General features: G+C 44.3%; 1 protein-coding gene across 2 annotated transcripts in view; it reads left to right on the top strand.

Moving 5' to 3' along the window:
• GMPS (guanine monophosphate synthase) overlaps positions 1-23,969 on the top strand; it is a 44,588-nt gene that overhangs the window by 6,187 nt on the left and 14,432 nt on the right. For both annotated transcript variants that reach the window (XM_081910987.1, XM_081910988.1), the window contains exons 2-7: positions 7,432-7,613; positions 13,146-13,260; positions 20,670-20,767; positions 21,448-21,551; positions 22,603-22,796; positions 23,218-23,383. In XM_081910987.1, coding sequence (XP_081767113.1) covers positions 7,432-7,613; positions 13,146-13,260; positions 20,670-20,767; positions 21,448-21,551; positions 22,603-22,796; positions 23,218-23,383 — 859 coding nt within the window. The remainder of the gene's footprint in view (positions 1-7,431; positions 7,614-13,145; positions 13,261-20,669; positions 20,768-21,447; positions 21,552-22,602; positions 22,797-23,217; positions 23,384-23,969) is intronic.

Raw genomic sequence — 23,969 nt, 5'->3', positions numbered from 1 at the left:
TGGCATTGCCTTCTTGTAAACGTCTTGCTTGCCTTTATAGACTTGCAGTATTCTGATCTGGTGGGTCATTTTGTATGGTAGAGAACGCTGGCTGCCTAGCTGATGTAACCCACCTAATTTTGCAAGGGGGGGGTGTCAATGAGTGAAATAATCTTGTTTGAATAAGAGTGAGAGTGATCAGAATACGCAGCACGCAACCAGCTAACACCAACTGTGTCAACCGTAGAATTTTTATTGGACATGTTCTTAGTAATTCTGCTCTGTTTTCTCATTTCTCCGCAGAAGGTTCAGCTACTTTTTCTTTGCACTTCCAATGCTTAAGTGTCTACAGGTCGCAACACAAGAAACTTTTGCAGCCTGAGCTGTCTGTGAAAGTGTTCAGTTTTCAGAAAGTTTTCCCAGACTATGAACCTGTTATATTAGTAGATTTCTCTCCAGTCTCTTCATCTACATAAGGAAGCTTTGAACTCCTTACTTGTTGCACAAATCTTCTGACGATTTTTGCCTTTGTTTCAGCCTGATTCTGTGCAGGGTTTTGTGAGCCCATTGAAGTCAAGGGGGGTTGTGTAACTCACTTTGTACGGGAATGCAGCCTGCCCCCTCCCTTTTAAAAACATGCATGTGTATAACATGTTAGAAAGCTTGTTTGCTGTTAGCTGCATACGCCTGGTAATACTGGAGTTTTCTAAATGCTTTCTGACAGGAGGAACGATGAGCAAGGTGTTCTCTATGGCATCTTTTATAAGTCTGCTGTGTTCACTGACACTGACTAGGGTTATCCAGTTAGAATGCTAGTGGACTGTCCCCCTTCTTTCAAAACTTTTCTAGGGGGTATGTCATTCTAGATGGTTGCTGGTAGCAGTTTAGCTTTCTCCATGATGCCTCCACAGTTTCGTCTTTGTGGCCATGGAACGTGGGTACCAATGTGGTATATAATATAGCCATCCCTAGCCTGGTACCTAACAGATGCTGTTGGACTACAACTTCCAACATCTGGGACCATTAGTGATGCTGGCTGGGACTGTGGAGCTGGAATCACAACAGCACCTGTGAGGGTCACAGTTCCTGATCCCTGTCTTAACATCCAAATCACAAACTCAGTGGCAGTTCTGGTGCCAGTTCGACATAGCTGCAAGCCCTAGCATCCTTGAGCACTAACCATGCTGCATAAGGCTGACAGGAGCTGTAGTCCAAGAGATCTGGAGGGTACCAGGTTGGGGAAGCCTGGTGTAATGTGTGCAGATGAAGACGGCCTGTTCTCTCCCCCTCCCTTGTGTTAGAGGTAAAGGTAAAGGTCCACCATTAGGTCCACTCGTGACTGACTCTGGGGTTGCGGCGCTCATCTCGCTTTATTGGCCGAGGGAGCCGGCTTTTGTCCGCAGACAGCTTCCGGGTCATGTGGCCAACATGACTAAGCCGCTTCTGGCAAACCAGAGCAGCACACGGAAACACCGTTTACCTTCCCGCCAGAGCAGTACCTATTTATCTACTTGCACTTTGACATGCTTTCAAACTGCTAGGTTGGCAGGAGCAGGGACCGAACAACGGGAGCTCACCCCACCGTGGGGATTCGAACCGCCGACCTTCTGATCGGCAAGTCCTAGGCTCTGTGGTTTAACCCACAGCGCCACCCGCGTCCATTCCCTTGTGTTAGGGAAACTGAATTATCCTTGATCAGCTGTAGTTTCCTGGGAGTCTGTGCTCATAGGTGGGTGAGTGCGTGCTGCTGCTCTTTTTGGGGAACTTGAATGTTATGATTTTGTCAGACTGAGCCCCCCCCTTTCCACATTCATCTTTGAATCAATTTCCCAATTGTTTCCTCTTGCCGGTTCCACGTTGGGGACGTTTGTTATGACCAAGCCTTGTCAGGTGCGAGGTTTGACAACTAACAGTCATCGTGATAAGTTAAACACATAGCTGTCACTAGGGAAAGTATAAGAAATATTCTCCACATGATGTAACCAGTGGATTTGCCTTGTAAAAAGTGAATGTGGCAGATGGGCTGTGGGAAGACACATTAGATACAGAGAACTGTTCCTGTATGGATGACCTTCCATGTCCACTGCTAAGTTTCTCAACTTAGAAACAAAAGGGCAGGGGGAGAATTCTGTATGAACATTGGCATCTGTGAACTCAGAACAGCTCTCTGAATTGAGATGAGTGAGTGTATGTGTCAAGCATGTCGAACGGACTTCATTTAATGCTGGGAATCTGTTTGCCTTAAATTGTTAATTATCCCTGAGTATGCTGATTCTGAGAATATTTTGATGGGAAGGTCCAAATCAATCTTTAGCTGATCTTCAGAGCCCTGTGGTAGAAATTGCACTTTTTACTTGAGCATTCGTGTTTGCCTCTGCCGCAGCAAAAGCTTTTTTAACATCACCTGGTCAAATGGCATTTAAATTCACTTGTGATACTCACTTTTCAGTGCAAAATAATATTGGGTGGTGGTGGATATGATAATTCCCATCCATCCTTCTCTGTAAGTACTTAGGGTAGATTTCAGAGATGTAAAAATGCAACATTAGGTAAAGGTAAAGGGACCCCTGACCATTAGGTCCAGTCATAGCCGACTCTGGGGTTGTGGCGCTCATCTCGCTTTATTGGCCGAGGGAGCCGGCGTACAGCTTCTGGGTCATGTGTCCAGCATGACTAAGCCGCTTCTGGCGAACCAGAGCAGCGCACGGAAACACCGTTTACCTTCCTGCTGGAGCAGTACCTATTTATCTACTTGCACTTTGATGTGCTTTCAAACTGTTAGTTTGGCAGGAGCAGGGGCTGAGCAACGGGAGCTCACCCTGATGCGGGGATTCGAACTGCCGACCTTCTGATCAGCAAGTCCTAGGCTCTGTGGTTTAACCCACAGCGCCACCTGCGTCCCACCCAAGCTGGGTCCTAAAATATGTATATCTCTTAGGTGTCAAAAAGCCAGAGTAAAGGAAGCCTATGATGAAAACTGTACAATGAAGGCACCAGATGTGCCTTTCTGGGCAGGGAATTCCATAGTATAGGGGCAAGGTAAGGCGTATAGATTTGATTTATATTTATTTGATGCCTTTATTTCCCTTCTTCCTTTCCCAGCTACTTACATAGCTAGTTGGCATGCGCATGCCACACATTCCACCCACCCACCAGTAATGTCAATGACTTTTGCTAAACCAGTCCTGGTGTTTTGAGTGTTTTGACATTAGAGCAAAGAAGGGGTTCCTTTTGCAGGATAGGCTAGCATAGGATTGGGCTCTCATCTTTGTTTCAATTTGGGGTATTCATGATCTCTAGAACTTGCACAGGAAACTGCCAGTAAAGCAAATCATGAGATGACTTTAAAAAAATATTTCATCATGTAATTGGTTTGTTTGGTTGATCAGTCACAGATAACTGCAGGCTTCTCATGAATGAGATGATTTATTTCAGTGCGGACGCTTGTGATTTGAATTAATCTACACAATCTGATATCTTGAAAAGAGAAGAAAAGGGCCTATTGTAATTTTATTCTGACCTCCCTTGTCTCCCGTCACGGCCTTCTTTCCTGAATGAAGTTTTTCAATTCAAATGTTCTTAGCTCGTTAATGATTTCCCCTTTATCTAATTTCAGTTGTATTCGAAACTATGTGCCATGTAGAATCCTACTATTGCAGGACCACAGTACTCTGCATTCACTTAGAGTGAATCCACATGATGGTATTATGACAGGGGTCAGCAAACTTTTTCCGCAGGGGGCCGGTCCACTGTCCCTCAGACCTTGTGGAGGGCCGGACTATCTTATCTATCTACTTATCTATCTATTCCTATGCACACTGCGAGGGGGACAATAGTCCTCCTTCCCACCCACCACAGCCCCAGCCACCTTCTTGGTTTGCCGCCTGCCTCATTCGCTGAAGGGCTGGCAATGTTGGCACGAAACGGGCATCCTCCCCGCCTAGAGAACGAAGGTGCTGTGCTTGCTTTCCCAGGGGCTGCCGCTACCATCACCACCACTGCTGCTGCTCCTCCTGAATACGTTGCCTATTGCTCAGGCTGACTGAACGGCGAATGGTTAAGTCATGTCATAATACAGGGGCCAGCAAACTACGGCCCCTGGGCAGGGGCAGGCCCACCTGGGTCCTAATTCTGGCCTGTGCCGCGAAGCCAGAACCTGCCTCGGAGCTGAGACTCCTGGCAATGGCAACGGAGGAAGAGGCCGAGTGGCGGTGGCTCTGCCAATCAAACGCCACTCCTGGTTTACCTCAGCGCGGTGTGGGGACATCTCTGCCAATCAAACACCGCACTTGGTTTGATGGGCAGAGCCACCACCACTCAGCCTCTTCCACCGCCACTACCACCCTGGTGCTCCTGTGGGCTCAGTTTGGTTAAGTTGTGATGTTAACCATAGTTAGCATGCAAGAGGATGGTAAAAAGTAAAGGACCCCTGGACGGTTAAGTCCAGTCAAAGGCGACTATGGGGTGTGGCGCTCATCTCGCTTTTCAGGCCATGGGAGTGGCGGTTGGTCCACAGACAGCTTTCCAGGTCATGTGGCCAGCATGACTAAACTGCTTCTGGCACAACGGAACATCATGACGGAAGCCAGAGCTCATGGAAATTCCGTTTACCTTCGTGCCACAGTGGTACCTACTTATCTACTTGCACTGGCATGTTTTTAAACTGCTAGGTGAGCAAGAGCTGGGACAGAGCAATGAGAGCTCACCACCGTCATGTGGATTTGAACCGCCGACCTTCTGATCGGCAAGCGGTTTAGACCATAGTGCCACCCATGTCCCTTGCAAGAGAGAACCCAAGTGGGGAAGGAGGAAAATAGAAGGGAGAATGGAGAGGAAATAAAAGTTTCTGGAATATTGTTAGCCACCGTTAGTGCTACTTTACTAGGGGAAAGGAATGTAAACGGAAGGAGAAAAGCAAGCTTCGCTCAATGCATCCCCCTGAAATGTTCCATTTGTGCTTGTATGGCAGAAGAGCCTTTTGTATTTTGTTTTGAAAACAGATGTAGTACATAAACACTGCAAACCTCTAAACCCCGAGGATATTGCTATATTTAATCCTCTGTTACTTTTGCATTTGGCAGTTATAGTCTCTCTCTTTCTCTCTCTCTCTCACACACACACTACAAGATTGCCTTAACACCCAGTCGAAATCTGTAATCTTGTATCCAGTTGCACTCTTACAAAATCAAACTGATTAGCGTGAGATGCATGCAACACATGACTGACTGCAGTATTTTAATGTGGAACCCATTCCGTACCTCTTCCTTAAGAGCATGCGTGGAATGATGCATAGCAGCCTTGATTTCTTAAATCAAGAATGATTGCTTATTCACAAATGACATCCAAGGCTCCCTGATGCCATGGACATTAGGAATTGAACCATGGTTGCTGGAACCAGTCTGGGACCTAAGTCTGGTGAGTTCAGGTCTTTAGGTAACATGAAACCTCTGGGTTGTAGAGGCCTAGTATAAAAATACTTGTGTCTGTGCCTGACCAACAGAACAGTACCTTCTCCAGCTCCAGCTCCTAATTTGGGGATCTTTTCTTGCCCAAGTTAATGCACACCTGAGCCATAAACAGTGTTCAAAATTAGCCAGGTGCCAGACTCGTTTTGCGACTGTTGCAGGTCCAGTTGCGACCACATGGAGATTTCCGCATGCCAGGTTGGCGACTGGGGAAAGCAAAATGTCATTTAGAGAAGGATCTGAAATATTTTCCTTGAAACAGTTTTATTCTGGATTGTTTTATCTGATGTTTTGATGTGCTGTAAAATGCTTTGAGCTTTGTTCTTTAAAATATAAAGCAGTATAGAAATAGAATGAATCATTATCCTCATCATCCTCATCCCATTGAGGGTGGGAATGGTGCCTAGGCATTCCATTGTGGCAGCCTGTGCGCCAAGGAGAAAATGCTTAATTTTGCACAGTATAAAGGAAGTGTTCTGTCTGTGAGTTGTTTTCTTCTGATTGCAGTCAGTCTCTTAATTTAAAAAAATTACTAAAGTGTGTGTCAGGGCTGCATGAAATCTGGTTTTCAACATTGTGATATATCACCAGCTAAATATTGTGTTATACTGATATATCACAATGCCTGAAATATGGATGGAGCTATGTAGAGGCATTGGCTGGCTTTTTCCCCGCATCCTGATTTTTGCCAGTGACTGCTTTTGTGATTTGCTGCCCACTGCATGGAGCAGGGGACAGCTGAGCCAAAAGAGTTAACAGGGGCTTCAGGAATTGAGAGAAGCATTGACTGGCTTCACGGTTTTTCACTCATTGTGGTTTTTGCATAGCACACACACACACACATCATGATTCGTGATATATTGCCAGGTCAGAAGTGATGAAACTGATATCACAATATGGACTTCAAACCAGTTTTGAAGCCTTAATGCGTAGGTCATTTCAGTTGCCCCATTTATTCCCTTCATGAGTGCAATTCATTTATTTATATCCATCTATCAGTCACTTCCCTTGAAATACCTCAAAGCAGTTTCACAATAAAAACAATTGCACATACACACATACCGTATTTTTTGTTCTATAAGACTCACTTTTTCCCTCCTAAAGTAAGGGGAAATGTGTGTGCATCTTATGGGGTGAATGCAGGCTGCACAGCTATCCCAGAAGCCAGAACAGCAAGAGGGATTGCTGCTTTCACTGCACAGCGATCCCTCTTGCGGTTCTCGCTTCTGAGATTCAGAATATTTTTTTCTTGTTTTCCTCCTCCAAAAACTAGGTGCGTCTTGTGGTCTGGTGCGTCTTATAGAGCGAAAAATACGATATATACAATTATAGACAATTTCACATCCTATACTACCTGAATCTCTAAGCTACGCTTTCAGATACATCCACAAAGGTTGCTAGAATACGCATTTTATTAGCCCATCTGTCTCTGTAGCTAGTGCTAGTAATTTATTGTGACACATCCTTAGCCTGATTAGGGATGCAGTCTCATCTCATTTCTAAAATCTTCCCATCCTGTTCACCTGAAAGTAGTACGTTTTTGCCCAAGCTGAGTGGCTGTTTGAAGCTTCCTCTTGGGTGACCCTCTCCCATAAAAGTGTTGCTAATTACTAGATGCTGCTTCTAGCAGAAGCAATGGCAAAAAAGGAAGGAAGGGTTAGAGCCCTAGGAAGGGGTGCAAAATGACCAACATTGCATCTATATTCATTAATTAATAGTGTCTGTTAAACTTGACTAATGCAACGTGTTTCTCCTAAATTTTCTATTTATTGCATATAATGTTACAGTCTAGGGTTGTTGTTGCTTTTTTTAAAAAAACCATGCATTCCTAATTATTCCAAGAGACTTCCCAAAGCAAGAGCTTGCAAGTATCTTAAATAATTAACTTAGCTACTTACTCTTCATTTTAAAAGTAGTTTAATTTTCTGTTCTTGCTCTGTGCTGGTAATCCGAGTGATCAAAGTGTTTATGTAAATAATGTTCACAGTTGGAGAATGCTGGAGAAGATCTCAAGGATGGTCTCTGCCGCTACGATGGAGCTGTAGTGATACTTGATGCTGGGGCGCAGTATGGGAAAGTCATAGATCGCCGAGTCAGAGAACTGTTTGTCCAGTCAGAGATATTCCCTTTGGAAACACCTGCCTTTGCCATCAAAGAACAGGGATTCCGGTAAGATTGGTTCTGTTTTGTGTCTTACCTTTTAAGTTCTGAACTTCGTCTGGGAAGCCAGAAGGAGGACTTGCATGGTGCTTTTATGTAGAACTTGACTGTCAAATCAATTTTCCGATATCAGCTTTGGAACACCTAGTGAGGGATGTACTGAGGAAAATGTACATGGTTTCTTATCCTGGGATTATTATACCATTAGAGCAGTGATGGCCAAACTTGGCCCTCCAGCAGTTTTGGGACTACAATTCCCATCATCCTTGACCACTGGTCCTGTTAGCTAGGGATGATGGGAGTTGTAGTCACAAAAACAGCTGAAGGGCCAAATTTGGCCATCACTGCATTAAAGGGTGGAGATGGAGGATTGAATGTTTGAATGCTCCCCTTGCCAGGCAGAAGACCAGTACAGGATAGAAGTCTACTCTAGAACCTTCACGATAACCTATGTTTCTCCTATGTTTAGGGAGTGTTCCATAGAGGAGGCATTTAGTCATTCAGTTGCCAGGAATATTGTGAGATGATACAGACCATACAACATACTGCCCTGCTTTTTTTTTTTTTTAAAGCAAATGCAGATTGGATCTGACACTCGACATATCAGATGTTAAAACATGCAAGATCCTTCTGAAAGCGTTCTAGTCTTGAGAGGGAGGGAATTTGAATAGCCAACCCATCAAGGACCATCCTGGAATGTCCTTTAACATGCTCACATATAGCAAACACTGGGTCAGATTCAAGTTCAGTGGTGGGATTCCTGGCTTGACCCTTTTCAGAGCAGAAGACCTTTGAGCTTTCCCTCTACTGAGACACTGGGATTGTGGGAAGTAAGGGTTGAATGGAACAGAAAGATCAAGTTGGGTGTTATCAGCATGCTGAGGACAAGCTCACTCGGAACCTTTCTTCTGTTTCTCCCCCAGTAGTATTAAGGTGGAATCCATTAGGATTCCTTAATAGAAAGATGAGGGGAAAAGTCAACAAGCAATTTTTTTATTGTACTCTCTGGACCTTTCAGTTGAGGAGCAAGTACCGTATTTTTCGCTCTATAGGACACACCAACCATAGGACGCACCTTGTTTTAGAGGGGGAGAACAATAAAAAAAATTCTACCCCTCTCTGCTCAGCGCCCCTTCAGCAAAGCGGCAGGAGAAACGGAGCCCCTTCCATTTCTCCTCCCGCTTAGCTGAAGGGGTGCTGCGCCTTGGCTGAAGGCCTACCCTTCAGTGAAAGGAACCCGAAGCCTCTGAACTCCCGCTGCGCTCTGGAGGCTTCAGGCGGCTATCTTTGAAGCCTGGAGAGCGAGAGCGGTCAGTGCGCACCGACCCCTCTCGCTCTCCAGGCTTCAGCAGAAGGCATCCTGAAGCCTCCGGAGGCTTCAGGCGGCTATCTGGAGAGTGAGATGGGTCAGTGCGCACCAACCGCTCTCGCTCTCCAGATAGACTCGGGTTCCTTTCGCTTGTGGGGCTGGCAGTGGGGAAAGCCAAGCTTCCCTCACCGCCAGCCCCGGGAAAGCCACCGCCAGCCCCAAAGAGCAAGTTGGGGAGCAGCGGAAAGGCTGCACACAGACTTCCCACTGCTCCCAGAGCTTGTCGGGGCTGGCGAGGGAAGCCTGGCTCCTCCCCCCAAGCCCCAGGGACCACACATTTGCTCCATAAGACGCACAGACATTTCCCCTTAGATTATAAGAGGGGGGAAAGTGCGTCTTATGGAGGGAAAAATACGGTAATTGCTTTTCAAGCAGCTATTTGAACAGTCACACACTTAGACCAGGGGCAGCTCGCTTATGGCCCTACAGATGCTGTTGGACTCCAACTCCCATCAGCCCCAGCCGGTGGCCAAGGATGGTGGAAGCAACCTTGACCTAGAACTTCCAGTGCCACAATTGTGGCCTAACAAGATTCACAGGACAAATGGCACCCAGTCAATGTCAAAGCAAGCATTACTGGTAAAAAACAGATGAGTGGTACAGCAGCCGTAGGAAAATATTATTTTAGTGCCTAAGATAAAACCAGTGGTGGCTAACCTTTGGTCCTCCAGGTGTTTCTGGTCTACAACTCCCATAATCTCTGACTATTGAATATGCTGGCTAGATCTGATGAGGTTTGGGAGTCCAACAACAAATAAAGGCATGCAATTTAGCCACCTTTAGGATTTGCCAGTGAGAATGAATTCAAACACACTTGTAGGACTGAATGCAGAAGGTAACAGCTTAAACCTCCTAGATTTCAAGTCCATTTACCTCCCTATAAAAAGCTTTTCTTATCAGAATGTTAAAAACGCAGTAGCAGTAGAGACAAGAGGTGTGCACTTGTTTTCCTAAACCTACCACTTCTGTGGCACAGTCTTTAAATGCTATTATTGCAGCTGGTTGCTTGTTTTTTTGTTTAAAACCAGAGCTCTGTCTTCTGTTAAATGGAAGGAGGGAGCGTCTGTCAACCGAGTGAGTGGCAGGAGTTGAACGAGTAGATGATGTGCGGCCATTTCATAGTTCAACAAGACTTTCAACAGGAAAGTAATTCTCATAAATGTCTCCCAGAGAGGTCTGGAAATCCAGCCAGTTCCACGAGTTCCTGAAGTGATCATGAAGTGGGTTAGGATATTATAAACCAGGAGTTGTGGGATGTGGCAGGATAACAACCACATACTCCTTCCTCCCACTTCCTTTAAATGCTTGTTTGAAACACCCAGCCCCTCTCTAGATTGTCTTCACAACAGGAGTAAAGGTTCACAAGGAATCTGTTCCTGCATAAGATAATGGACTTCCCATGACAACACTGTCTTCTCTAAATTTCCTGTTCAGATTATTCTTTGCCTGATGCATAGATTGCCTGTGTCTTGCTCTAAAACATGCCTGTTTTCCTTTGGAAAGATTGTGACAACAGAAACATTCACAACTTAAGTTCAATACACAGAAGAAAATGCCCCCTCTGTATGCTGATTCTCCCAAGGGAATATTACTTTTCCATTTTTGTTACAAAGTCAAATAAACAGCTTGTGATTCCCTTGAGCTGAAGCTGTATAAAACACACACCCCGTTTCCGCATTCCAGCGAAAAAACTTGGAGATTATTCTCCCTCCCCCCCGCCGCTTCACTTTTGCTTATTTTTGTAGATGACAGTAGACATAATAATGGTCTGTCTGAACATTCATAGTTTGTATGAACGGCACAGGGACTTTGGTTCAGAAATCCAGCAAATGTCTGAGCCAAATGGCGCTTGCAGATTTATTACAAATTCCCACATTAAAAACAAACTAAACAAAGATTAGTTGCCTGTCTGCTCAGCTTATTTGTAGCCCACCCTTATCCCAAGAAACCTATTTTAAGTGTAAAACTTTGAGCTGAGCGGGAATCGTAGTGATGAGTCTCATGTGAATTACAGCCCCTCCCCATCTGAACGGCTTCTGTCCCAGAAGAAATGTGCCACAATTCTCCCGCCCCTTAAAACCTATATGTTTCTTTAATAGAGACTCTCAGGAGGTAGGAATAGGCATAGAGCCTTCAAGAAGTGCCTTAAGTAATTAGGGCACCTCCTTAAGGCCCTAAGGGCCAATTTGTGCAATCAAAGGATCAAGTGGCTTAAAGTCCATCAGGTTGCATGCTTTGAAGTTGGCCTGTGAGGATGCTAAGTTAACTCTTCCCCCTGACAGGATTTTTTTTTTTAAATAAAAAATTGCATAGCAGAGGGAGATTTCCTTCCCCTGCTGCAACACAAGGGGGAGACTATTGGAATATGTAACACCCCCACCCTTCTGTGTTCACACATCCTGTAGTGGTGCTGTCCACAAAAAACCTTGCTGCTTGTTTGTATTGCGGACCCCTGAGAAAAAGAAAAGAGTGTTAAAAAAGAGCCTCAAGCCAAAAAGGCTTCAGCTGAAAAGTTTGCCCAAGCCTACAAATAAAGTGCCTGTTGCAACACTGAACTTCGATATCAGAATAATAGTTCCTCTCCCCACTTATTTCCAGGAGTTTAAAGTCAACTTGGTTAACAAAGTGTTAAGTAATTTCCAGAAATAAAAAAAAAAATCATTAATACAGTGGAAAGCGTTCCATAAATTGTCTTCATATGTAAATCTTTTACAAAGAGCTGTTTTCCAAGTTTTTACTACATTAGTGAACTCTTTTTGGTAGCTTTTAGATATATAGTATCCTTCCCTGTCTTTTAAATATTTCTAGATAATATTTAGGATTCTGTTCTGGAGATTTTCCAGAGACAGGACAATTTGCTGTTCTAAAATAGCTGCTGAGAATGCCCCTTTGTGCCATCAGTGTCCAAAATTAATGCACATAACATTGTTACACATGGGAGAGTTCGAATCCCCACTCAGCCATGTAACTCACTGGGTGACATTGGGCCTAACCTACTTCACAGGGACACACACACACACACACACACGTTTATGGTGTACTGTCCCCAGGGTCAACCCTGTCACCGTCTTGTTGTTTGGCAAATACATTTTTGTTTCCCTGGGCTTTTAGGCAACACCTGTGTTCTAGTACAGCTAACATATATTTCTGTGTATAAGACTAGGTTTCCCCCCTAAAAAATAATGTCCAAAATTTGGGGGTGGACATTCCCCCAAATCTTTGCTCCCCCCCGCCTGCCTTCAAAAGCCGTCTGGGGGACAGTCCCGGGGCGATTTAAAAGCCCCCGGTTAGGCAGGCAGGGGGGGGCAAAGACTTTTAAATCGCCCCAGGACAGCTGAGAATTCCTCCGCTGTTCCGGGGCGATTTTAAAATGCTGGCGGGCGGCAGCGCTGCCGCCCGCCAGCATTTTAAGATCGCCCAGGGACAGCGAAGGACTTTTCCGCTGTCCCTGGGCGATCTTAAAATGCTGGCGGGCGGCAGCGAAGGCTTCGCTGCCGCCCGCCAGAATTTTAAAAGCCCCGGGACTGTCCCGGGAAGGCAGGCGGGGGGGAAGCAAAGACTTTCGCCCCCGCCAGCCTTCAGAAGAGGTCGGGGGACAGACTGTCCCCAGACCTGGTCTGAAGGCGGTTCGGTTTCCATAGGAACGCATTAATTGATTTTTAATGCATTCCTATGGGAAACCGTGCTTCGCAAGACGAAAAGACTTGCGGAACGAATTAATTTCGTCTTGCGAGGCACCACTGTATTCTTTGTAAGAATTAACAAAAGAAGCCTCAGATTCTTGAATCAAAAATACCCCTCAACCTTTAAACTAGGAGTTGTGAGTCATTGGCATATATCATAATTTTTATTTTTGCTGGATGCTGAAATTTAGAAAGGCAGAAATCTAACTATAGGGTGGTTCTTATTTGCTACTAATTTTTTTAAAGCTGCACTAATGAACATCTTTTTTAAAAGTCTTTTTAATGTCAGTCATGAGAATTCACTGTTCCAGTAAAGCACGGCTTGCTCATTTTATAGATCAGGATGCCACAACTTTATTTATAAAGGTTTTTTGTTTTTGTTTTTGAAAGTAGGTATTAAAATGGAAATTTAATTAATGTGGTTTAGTTCCAAAAAATCAATCTTTACTTTTTTATTTTTTTTTAAAAAAATACCTGTTTCTTTTGCAGGGCTATTATCATATCTGGAGGACCAAATTCAGTTTATGCAGAAGATGCTCCCTGGTTCGACCCAGCAATATTTACGATAGGAAAACCAGTTCTTGGAATCTGCTATGGCATGCAGGTGCAAATATCATTTTATGGCTGTATGTTTTTGTAGCTCAGTTAAGAGCAAATTGCTGGCTTTTGTGTGTGTTGTATAAGCTACACAATGCATGAAAATTATGTTTGAAGTTGATTTAAGCAGATGCAGATAAGGACCCTTTTGAAAAAAAAAGAGAAATGGTTGTGTATTAATCTATGCATGGATACAAGGATTTTGCAAGCACATCTGTTGTTCAAAGTGTACAGAAGCCTGCTGTGTGGTGATTCATGAGCCTTTTGAGGCCATCACTGTTGAGGGGAAAACATGCATAATTTTAAAAACAAGGGATGGCTGTGGCCTGTCAGTTATATTAAATGGGCTTGTATTGGTATTTAAGTTTGCTTTGATATTTAGCATTTACGCAAATTAATCCGGGGGCTCTCATTAAGGCACTGTGAGAACTTTACATGCACAGACCTTAGGTTTACTTATAAAAAAACAAGCGCTTAAGATATATGAATTCTTGAACGTGAATATTGGGAGCCTGCTCTGTAGGCTCCCAATCCAGATAACAATATGAGAAGTGGTTTGGAATGTTGCAAAAAAACAAAACAACAGCAAAAAGTTAAGAGGGCAGAAAATAAGCCCTGATGATAGGAAGACAAATGCATCAAAGCAGGACGTTATCAAGAATGAAATGCCAAAGAGAGAGAGAGAAAAAGTGTGTTTTAATAATTTATTAAATGAGAACAAAGAGCAAGGCTGCCAAATATTTCAAGAGAGAGATTTCCGTGCCCGAAGGGGTCGTGAGAGAGACTACACAAGACAAGGAATAGCACAAGGGAGAGTGGAAGCTTAGTAAGAAGATTAGTATCTGATGAATGGTGAGACCAAGGAGGAGAATAGAGAGAAAACAACTAAGATGATAACAGGCCAAGACCGTGAAGAGGCTTGGAAGTCAACGGCAGTCTCTGTTCAATAGAGGAAACCAGTGGAGAGAACCCTTAAGAGAGGTGCAACGTGATTAAAGCATGAAGAGAAGAAAATGAAGCACTTGGGGAAGTGTTGAGAATAGAGATAATAGGTTTAAGTGGAGGGGTAGGAAGAAACAGTAAGCAAATGATTGCAATAATCAACGTAAAATAGAACAGGGAGTTTGTTAGAATAGGTAGCTATGAAAGGATGACGTTTGGAAAGGCTAGACCTGACATACCTTAGCTGGAGCGAAAATTGGAGTGGCGTGAAGGAGTGACAAGGCCTAAGTTGTGACCAGCAGAATGAGTTGCCACGGAGGAGGAAGGTTTGAATGCAAGAATCAAGAAGAGAGAGAGAGAGATCTTCTGGAATATAGGTCCTGAAATTTCCAGGAACAAGAGCACAGAACAAGAGCAGCTGATGAAAGAGGTAAATCCGAACTTAGAAAGGCCAGGGGGATGACCGAGAGGCAGGAGAATTGCATACATTAAAATGAGCATGAACTTCTAAAGCAAATGGGAAAAGAGCAATTGGAACTGGCAAGATCATGAGAACCATCATGGTTTACCCAACCACGTGCCCTGCAGGATGGGTCTAGTGGGAAAAATTTAATGAATTGTGAAATAGAGAGCAGGGGCTGAGCCTAAGGGTGTCAGCGAGGGAAGTCCAGGTTTCTGTGAGAGCAGCATGAATGAGGCTGAGAGGTCCAATTTTGCTGTGTTACTCTTTTTGAAAAGGAAGTATTTTATACAGTTCATTTTTCTACATCGGAAGTAAGTGATATGAAACGTGTTTGGGTTAGGGCTATACAGTGGTACCTCGGTTTACAAACTTAATCCATTCCTGAAGTCCGTTCCTAAACCAAATACATTCTTAAACCGAGACACACTTTCCCTAATGAGGCCTCCCGCCGCCCGTTCCCTTCTACTGTTCAGCTTCCGTTCGTAGACCGAGGTAAAGTTCGTAAACCAAAACACTACTTCTGGTTTTGCGGAGTTCGTAAACCGAATAGTTCATAAACAGGACTGTTCGTAAACAGAGCTTCTACTGTATTGCACTCCATAGTCATCTGCTTTGCCACTGTGAGAACAGAGTATTGCTGAATTTGATAAGCCTTTGGTCTGAACGAGATGGGCAGGTCCTGCGTTCTATTTAAGGGTGAAGTCTAAACCCCAGAAATCATTGGAAAGCCCTGACTAAATTTGGGGAAGCAAAAGCTGGTTTCTGTCTCTACAAATTCCAAAGTATGTGTTGTGTCAGGAAGTGGGACTATCTCAGTGTTGTACTGCAGTGCATTAGTGTGCAAATCCAGGAACAACAATACCAGCCCCATGACTGAGCCTGAGTGAGCTTGCAAAAGACTGTGTACGGGGGTCTGCTCGTCTCTGTGAAATCAAATACCGCTGCTTAAAAGTTTGCTGCAACAATGTGGAAACAGTCAAGCGCGATGAATGCCGTGTCAAAACAGAACTCCCTCAAATAGCAAGGCTTTGTGAGAGATCAAATACACTATAGTGAGAAATAATAATAAAGCAAGTTTTCAGATTGCTCGCTGAAATAATCATGCTTATATGCACAAGGAGTAGTCGTTGGCGAAGGCTGTAATCCAAGATAGAAACATTGGCCCCACTGGTTGAGTGGAACGGATAATCTTCTGCTATGATGCGATGCTGAAGGAATAATGAATGGCTTTCCCCCCATCTGTATGAACACTGTAATAAAAAAGCAGATGCTCTAGTGCTTTAGTAATACATATCACTAAAGGAGCTGGAAACCAGGAATAGCAGTGCCTTGCATGTTTCCATATGTCCAGTGCAGACATAGAATCATAGAATTGTAGAGTTGGAAGAGATTGGAAGAGACCCTGAGGAACATCTAGTTCATACAGGGGATCAAACTTGCAAGCTTGGCATCATCAGCACCATGATCTAACCAACTGAGCTATCCTGAAGGGCAGTGCACCTAGATCACTTTTATGATGGTTTGGAAACACACCCCTGCCTGAACGCACCCTTTAATGGCGCCTAGTTATCGCAAACAGTAGATTAGGCGGTGAAGGTCCTGTGTGAGTGTCTGGAGGCGGTTGGAGGATGGATGGTGGCTAACAGGTTGAAGTTGAATCCTGACATGGCAGAAGTACTTTTGGGGGGGGACGGGACGGGTGGGTGTGGAGGACTCTCTGGTCCTAAATGGGGTAAGTGTGCCCCAGAAGGACCAGGTGTGCAGCCTGGGAGTCATTCTGGACTCACAGCTGTCCATGGAGGCGCAGGTCCATTCTGTGTCCGGGGCACATGTTTATCAGCTCCACCTGGTACGCAGGACCTCTTCCGAAGGCGGGCGGGGGGCAAAAGTCTTTGTCCCCCCCTGCCTGCCTTCCCGGGGGCTTTTAAATCACCCCGGGACTGTCCGGGGCGATTTAAAAGCCCCCGGACGGCTTTTGAAGGCAGGCGGGGGGGAGCAAAGACTTTTGCCGCCCGCCCGCCTTCAGAAGAGGTCGGGGGACAGACTGTCCCCGGACCTGGTCTGAAGGCGGTTTCCATAGGAACGCATTAATTGATTTTTAATGCATTCTTATGGGAAACCGTGCTTCGCAAGGCGAAAAACTCGCAAGACGAAAAGACTTGCGGAACGAATTAATTTCGTCTTGCGAGGCACCACTGTAACTCCCAGTACGTTTCTGAGCACAATTCAAAGTGTTGGCACTGACCTTTAAAGCCCTAAACGGCCTCGGTCCAGTATACCTGAAGGAGCTTCTCCACCTCCCAACGTTCTGCCCGGACACTGAGGTCCAGTGCTGAGGGCCTTCTGGCGGTTCCCTCGCTGCGAGAAGCCACGTTACAGGGAACCAGGCAGAGGCCTTTTCGGTAGTGGCACCGCCCTGTGGAACACCCTCCCACCAGATGTCAAAGAGAAAAATAACTACCAAACTTTTAGAAGACACCTGAAGGCAGCCCTGTTTAGGGAAGCTTTTAATGTTTAATAGGTTATTGTATTTTAGTGTTTTGTTGGAAGCCGCCCAGAGTGGCTGGGGAAACCCAGCCAGATGGGCAGGGTATAAATAATAAATTATTATAATATTATTATTAGGTGACAAATCTGTTTTAAGGTTATAGCACTCTGACTCCAGATAGGGACTTACAGGATTGCTGTTCCATCCAGGAAAATCCAGACCAGGCTTCCCCAACCTCGGCCTTCCAGAAGTTTTGGGACTACAGTTCCCATCATCCCTGACCACTGGTCCTGCTAGCTAGGGATCATGGGAGTTGTAGGCCAAAAAACATCTGGAGGGCCGAGGCTAAGGAAGCCTGATCCAGACCCTGAGCACAGAACAGTAGGTATTCTTCCACGTATAGGGAATTGGAAGAATAGAGGAGCAATGCGTTCTGAGCTTTAGCCTTGAGCAGTATAATCCAAGGACAGGTGAGCCAGTTCAGCTGTCAGTGAGATTAAGGCCTAAGCATTTACAAGCAATTGAAACTGGGTTCAGTGGCTATCCAGTGACACGAGATGCGGTTATCCAGTAGATGTTTCCTTGTGATTGTAGCTTGATGCAATTTTCACACCTCCAACGTTCAAACTGCTTATTAGACTCTGCAGAGGATTCTTTTAGGTGTGTAAAGAATCAATTTGTTTATTAGAAATGGTTTTGCAAACAATAAAACAACCACAAATATTAAATATGTGCTCACTCCTGCCAACTTAGCAGTTCAAAAGCATGCCAAAAAGTGCAAGTAGATAAATAGGTACCGCTCCGACAGGAAGGTAAACGGTGTTTCCGTGCGCTGCTCTGGTTCGCCAGAAGTGGCTTAGTCATGCTGGCCACATGACGCGGAAGCTGCCTGCGGACAAACGCCGGCTCCCTCGGCATATAGAGCGAGACGAGCGCCGCAACCCTAGAGTCGTCCATTACTGGACCTAACGGTCAGGGGTACCTTCACCTTTACCTTTACAATCAATTACCACAAACCCTTTTCAGAATGTTTCAGAGCCAGTAGCTCTGTTATTACATTGTATTATTGGATTCCCCCCCCCCCCAATGTATGCTGAGAAACAGGCAAATGCACCTCACCTTTGTGGAGGTTAACGTAAGTAAAAAAAAGTGGGGGGGGGGTAGGTGTAGCCACACTTCCCCAAATTTACCTTGCTGATTTTTACCTGAAGCAAACCTACACTTTGGTGTTATTTCTTCAAAAGGGGTTTAGGTGGTTGTTAGGTGTTCCTCAAGGGGAAATCCCTAGGAAACCTCCAAAACATTCCTCAGCGGTAAAATAGGGCCTTGTGTTCAAATCTGAGCTCTGCCAGGAACACCTTTATTTCAACCTTTGTCCTGAAATTGGGAATGGAACAGATTAGGAAACGATCCGAATCTGCGCAGCGGGGTTGTGTTTTCAAGGAGCGTATAAGCTTTGTGCTCCAGACCAGTTCAGAATGTGCATTGCTGTGTGGAATTGACCCAACCGTGATATTAGTGTTATGCAATATTCAAATGCATCCCCTCAGTGTTTTGGCTGCTGTGGGCTCTAGGGATGGGGCCAAGGGCAAAAGAACTAAATAGGGCATAGGAAAAAATTAGGCATGCATGTATTTGTATTGCCAAGTGAGCAAAGATGATGCTAAACAGTGCTCCATAGCCTGCTGAAGAATAATGTAAATTATCTCTCTGTGTCTTGGGAGGCTAATTAAAGAGGAGACATATAACTCTTTCTTATCCTTTAGCGGAAATACTCTCAAGATTATAAAGATGCTGTGAACAGGCCTTCTGGGATGTTTTGCAGCCCTATTGATTGCGGGCCTGACAGAAAATTGCACTGGGCTCTGTGAGGTTTTCTCCCAAATAAGTGTTCTTATTTTCTTCTCTAGTCACTGCAGTTGGAGGCGAAATATGATAGGCTACATAACTGGTTCCATTAGCCAATCTCTCCCAGTCAAGGAAATTTGTCTAAACATTATTTGCGTTTGCTGGTCTCCTGGTAACCCATTCTTCTAGGAATGTACAATTTTGCCATAATACAAAACATAATACAGTAAAATAATAAATGTGATAAAATGCAACAATGGTACAGGGGAGAAAAGTAAATATATAGAAAGGGGTATGGTGATCCCAATGGAAGAGGGAAATAATATGATTGAATGCTCTCAGGGCAGACTAAAGCCGAATAATTTTTAAAATAAAATTTAATGTTAAAAGTGGTAAACAATGCTAAAGTGCATGGATAAGCGCAACAAAAAAAAAGTCTTCACCTGGTACTGAAAATATGTCACTATGGGTACCAGGTGAGCATTCTGCAGTGCGGGGCAGCTACTGTGGTGTGGTGTAGTGGTTAAGAGTGGTAGTCTCGTAATCTGGGGAACCGGGTTCGCGTCTCCGCTCCTCCACATGCAGCTGCCGGGTGACCTTGGGCTAGTCACACTTCTCTGAAGTCTCTCAGCCCCACTCACCTCACAGAGTGTTTGTTGTGGGGGAGGAAGGGAAAGGAGAATGTTAGCCGCTTTGGGACTCCTTAAAGGGGAGTGATAAAGCGGGATATCAAATCCAAACGCTTCTGTCTCACTCACACTCTCTTGTTGCATCTCTGTATTTAGGGTACAGAGGGCACTTTGAGAAGGGCTGAGGTTTTTCAGGGCTCTTTAAGACAGGGTTTCCCACACTTCTGAGTTCCTTGACCCCTTGTCGAGCCTATAAAGCTTTCGTTGACCCCAACCCCAAACTCTTTGGAATGTAAATAAAGGCAAGTGATATCAGTGTATAAGCAACTCTTACTAATCATCAATCACCATGCCAGGGAGATGCCTATACCGTTCATTTCTGTGGCTCATGTTTCCTCCTTCCAGTTTCCAAATTAGTGCCCTATGCCTTGTAAAAACCCCTTTTCCACCCAGGCCCCTTTCCACCTCTAGGTCTTTATTCATCCCCTACACACAGCTCATTGACCCCAGGGGATCGCTATTGACCATTTTGGGAAACCCTGCAAAGCAACAATATCTTATTAAACCTGGCTTATTTTTCTCCCAGAATTGAGCACGTATGTTGTTGGTAACTCTTAAAATTTGTGCTTTTAATGCAAGCTAGATACCCGAAGAAAGGCAGAAGCAGCTAATAAACCTTCTCTTTCCCCTCCATAGCATTCCCCATCATTCAGTAGCTAGTAGGAATCCTTTGGAATTAAAAATAAAACAAAATGAGAACCAGTCTATTGCCGTATAGTGGTGTAGAGGGGAGCAGCGCAGGCAAACATAAGAGAGGCTGGATTACGAATCCCATGGAAATTACATGCAGTGTTGAATTTTAATATCCAAATTAGCTGCGGCTTTGGGTTTCCATCATGCTGAATGAGTTGCCTGATCCCTGGCTCATTTTGTGTGTGGTGATGCTGATGCAAAGAGGGAGGGGAGCCCAGTGTTGTTGACGGTTCAGTGTTGTTGACGGTAGGAGTGGATTGTGGGAGCTCATCGACTTTTTTTGATTTTGCCAGATGATGAATAAGGTGTTTGGAGGCACGGTACACAAAAAAGATGTCAGAGAAGATGGAGTCTTCAGCATTACACTGGATAACACATGTTCATTGTTCAGGTATGCAGATACTGAAAGGGGAAGCTAATTTGTGGGACAGCCTTGAGGTTTATAAAGGGCAGTTTTTAATGGAAACTTGTAGGTTGAATTCAGCATTTCTCCAGCAGGGCAAAGACTTACCCCTCCTCTCCTCCTTCAGCCCCCTGTGCTCCTCCCCAATTATCATACTTTTCTGTGTATAAGACTAGGTTTTTTCTTTGAAAATTATGCTACAAAGTGGGGATCATCTTATACATGGCTAGTGCACAGGGTGGACATTTGATTGGTTGCTGCTGCAGGTGTCAGCGGCTGTTGGGCGTGTTATTGGTTGCTGCGTCAAGGGCTGGTGTTGATTGGCTGACGCTGCGGCAATTGGGCGAGCAATTGGCAGCTTCTGCTGGCGAGGGGACAGATAAGGGGCGGAATTTTCGCTGTGTGTGGGTGAGCCATCTTCCCCCGTATTCTTCAATTTGAGTCCCCCAAAATAGGGGGAGTCATACACAGAAAAATACAGTACTCTGCTCTGAACATAATCTGTTCCTTCTGAACCATTTTGAAGAAATATGGAAAAATGTTAATTGGTGCAATAAATAAATAGAACTGTTGTATACTTAAATGTGCATTAAGGGCTTTAAATAACAACAACGACAATAGTAATTTGCATTGTTTTGGTGATCGTGTTTTTTCCTGTTTTTACTTAGGGGACTTCAGAAGGACGAGATTGTGCTCCTCACTCATGGAGATAGTGTAGATAAAGTAGCGGATGGGTTCAAGGTTGTTGCACAGTCTGGAAATGTTATAGCAGGTTTGTATTTTCCTCATTGTTAACCATTGATTGGCTCATAAAGAACCTGTAAAGCAAAAATGTGGAACAAAAACAATGCAAAGCTAATGGGCAATATCCAACATTAGCCATACTGAGAATGAACCCATTGAAATCAACAGATTTCAGTCCATTGAGTTCTGTGAGTCTAGTGCAACTTAGGAATCTCCCATATCTGTACATTCAAATGGCAAGCATTTTGCATCTTGGATTCCTAGCAAAGCTTAAGAATTTAAAAATGTGTATTGGCATGTATATTCCAATTGAAACAGAAAAGTGTGGCCATCATCTGAGTTTTCAGTGATAAATTGCAAGGAGTTAATTTTTTTAATAGTATTTTAAATTAGAGAAGTTGTGATCATCTTGCAAAGGAATTCATGTGGGAAACAGCTTTAACCCTGATCACATCATGGGCAACCACAGTTGATGGTTTGGCACATTCAGGATAATTTGGGTGGTTCTGAGCTTGCCTGCTATCATGCGTGGGGAGCAAGCCACGGTTCCTGGCTCAGTGTTATGTCCAGACCAGGGTTTATTTCGCTTGAATCGTGATCAGTAAGCCAAGAGCAATCCTTACTACAAAAAGAAAGTCTTATTCTGGTTTTTTGTTCAGCATATACTGTTTGTTTCCTTGCCTCAGATTAACCACATTTAAGCCTCGCATAGCTGAATTCTCTGCTATGTGTTTTAGATTTTTCTCTTTTGTTTTTATACTGGTTTTAATGTATGCATTCTTTATTGTTGTAAGTTGCTTTGTGTTACCTTTGTCAAAAAAGTGACTAATAGGTTAATAATAATAATAATAATGATGATGATGATGATGATGTTCATCTACACACAGAGTAACAATAGTATATGCTTAGATTTCCCCAGGAAGGATGGTGGTAGATACAAAATTTAACCATACTTTAACAAATACTTCCCTCTGGTTAGTTTTATTGTTGATTTGCAATTCACTACCCAAATATAAATGGTCTCTTGTCCATATTGATGTGATTCTTAAGTGTTCTGACTTTTCTTTTCACACCCCAAGCTATAGCAAATGAATCTAAAAAACTGTACGGAGCCCAGTTCCATCCTGAAGTTAGCCTAACAGTGAACGGAAAAGCAATGCTGAAAAACTTCCTTTACGATATTGCCGGCTGCAGCGGCACCTTCACCGTTCAAAACAGAGAACTGGAGTGCATTCGAGACATAAAAGAAAAAGTAGGCTCGTCAAAAGTCCTGGTAAGATTTTGAAAGTTTGATTTCAATGCTCATTCCTCTTCATAAGAATAGCAGTTGCTTATGATGCAACTTACTGCTTCCTGTTTACATGGTTCAGCCCAGCACTCGCCAACCTGGTGCCCTTTGGATGTTTTGGACTACAACTCCCAGCAGCCCCCTGTGCTGGCTGGAGCTGATGGGAGTTGTAGTCAAAAACACCTGGAGGGCATCAGGTCAGCAAAGGCTGCTTTAACCTATTGTCATTTTTTACAAAAAGAGTGGGATGCTATCCTACCATGTTTGGTGTACTGTGGCTTTGATACTTCAGTAAACTATGGAAAGGTAGTAAAGCAAATGAAATTCAGTGAGTAGATGAAGGCATTTTTCTGTTTATTGAAATTCATTTTAATGATTCTCACCCTGCCCCCATCAACCCTTGCAGGTTCTACTCAGTGGAGGCGTGGACTCAACAGTGTGTACAGCTTTACTGAACCGGGCTTTAAATCAAGACCAGGTGATAGCAGTGCACATAGATAATGGATTCATGCGCAAGAGGGAAAGCCAGTCTGTGGAAGAAGCACTCAAAAAGTTGGGAATTCAAGTCAAAGGTACAACAGCACTCCCTTCTTCACAAATACAAAAAATGGAAAAAACCCCTGAAGTTCCGGTTTAAACATTAATTTGTTTCAGACCATTAACTGCTTTTCAGTGTCTGTAGCCCAGAAAATGCAGATTCTTCTACAGCTATAGCTAGCCAACATGGTGCCTTCCAATGTTGTTGGATTCCATCCCATTCAGCATGGCCAATGGCCAGGAGTGATGGGACCTCTCATCCAACGACTCTGGGAGTGCACCCCAATTTAGGATTTTATTTTTCTTGGAAAACATCTGCTGGAACTTCAAACTAACAGGACAGTCTGCTGATTAGAAATAAAACTTCTCTTGGCACGATGTTAGAAGCTACCCCCTCTGTCGCATATCTGTCTCCTGTTTTCAGGCTCACCCACACTCCCTTTCTGCCCCATAAACTTTCCCTAGTATGCCTGTGTGGCTCCAACTTTCCCTTACTCCCCTCCCACCCCCTTTCACAGCTGCAGAGACCATGTAACACCTGTCCTGCAAGACCTACATTGGCTCCCAGTACGTTTCTGAGCACAATTCAAAGTGTTGGTGCTGACCTTTAAGGCCCTAAAC

The sequence above is a fragment of the Podarcis melisellensis genome, assembly GCF_964234715.1.
Source record: "Podarcis melisellensis genome assembly, chromosome: 5".
In the NCBI taxonomy this organism is placed as follows: Eukaryota; Metazoa; Chordata; class Lepidosauria; order Squamata; family Lacertidae; genus Podarcis; species Podarcis melisellensis.
This window is presented reverse-complemented; position numbering and strand designations above follow the sequence as displayed.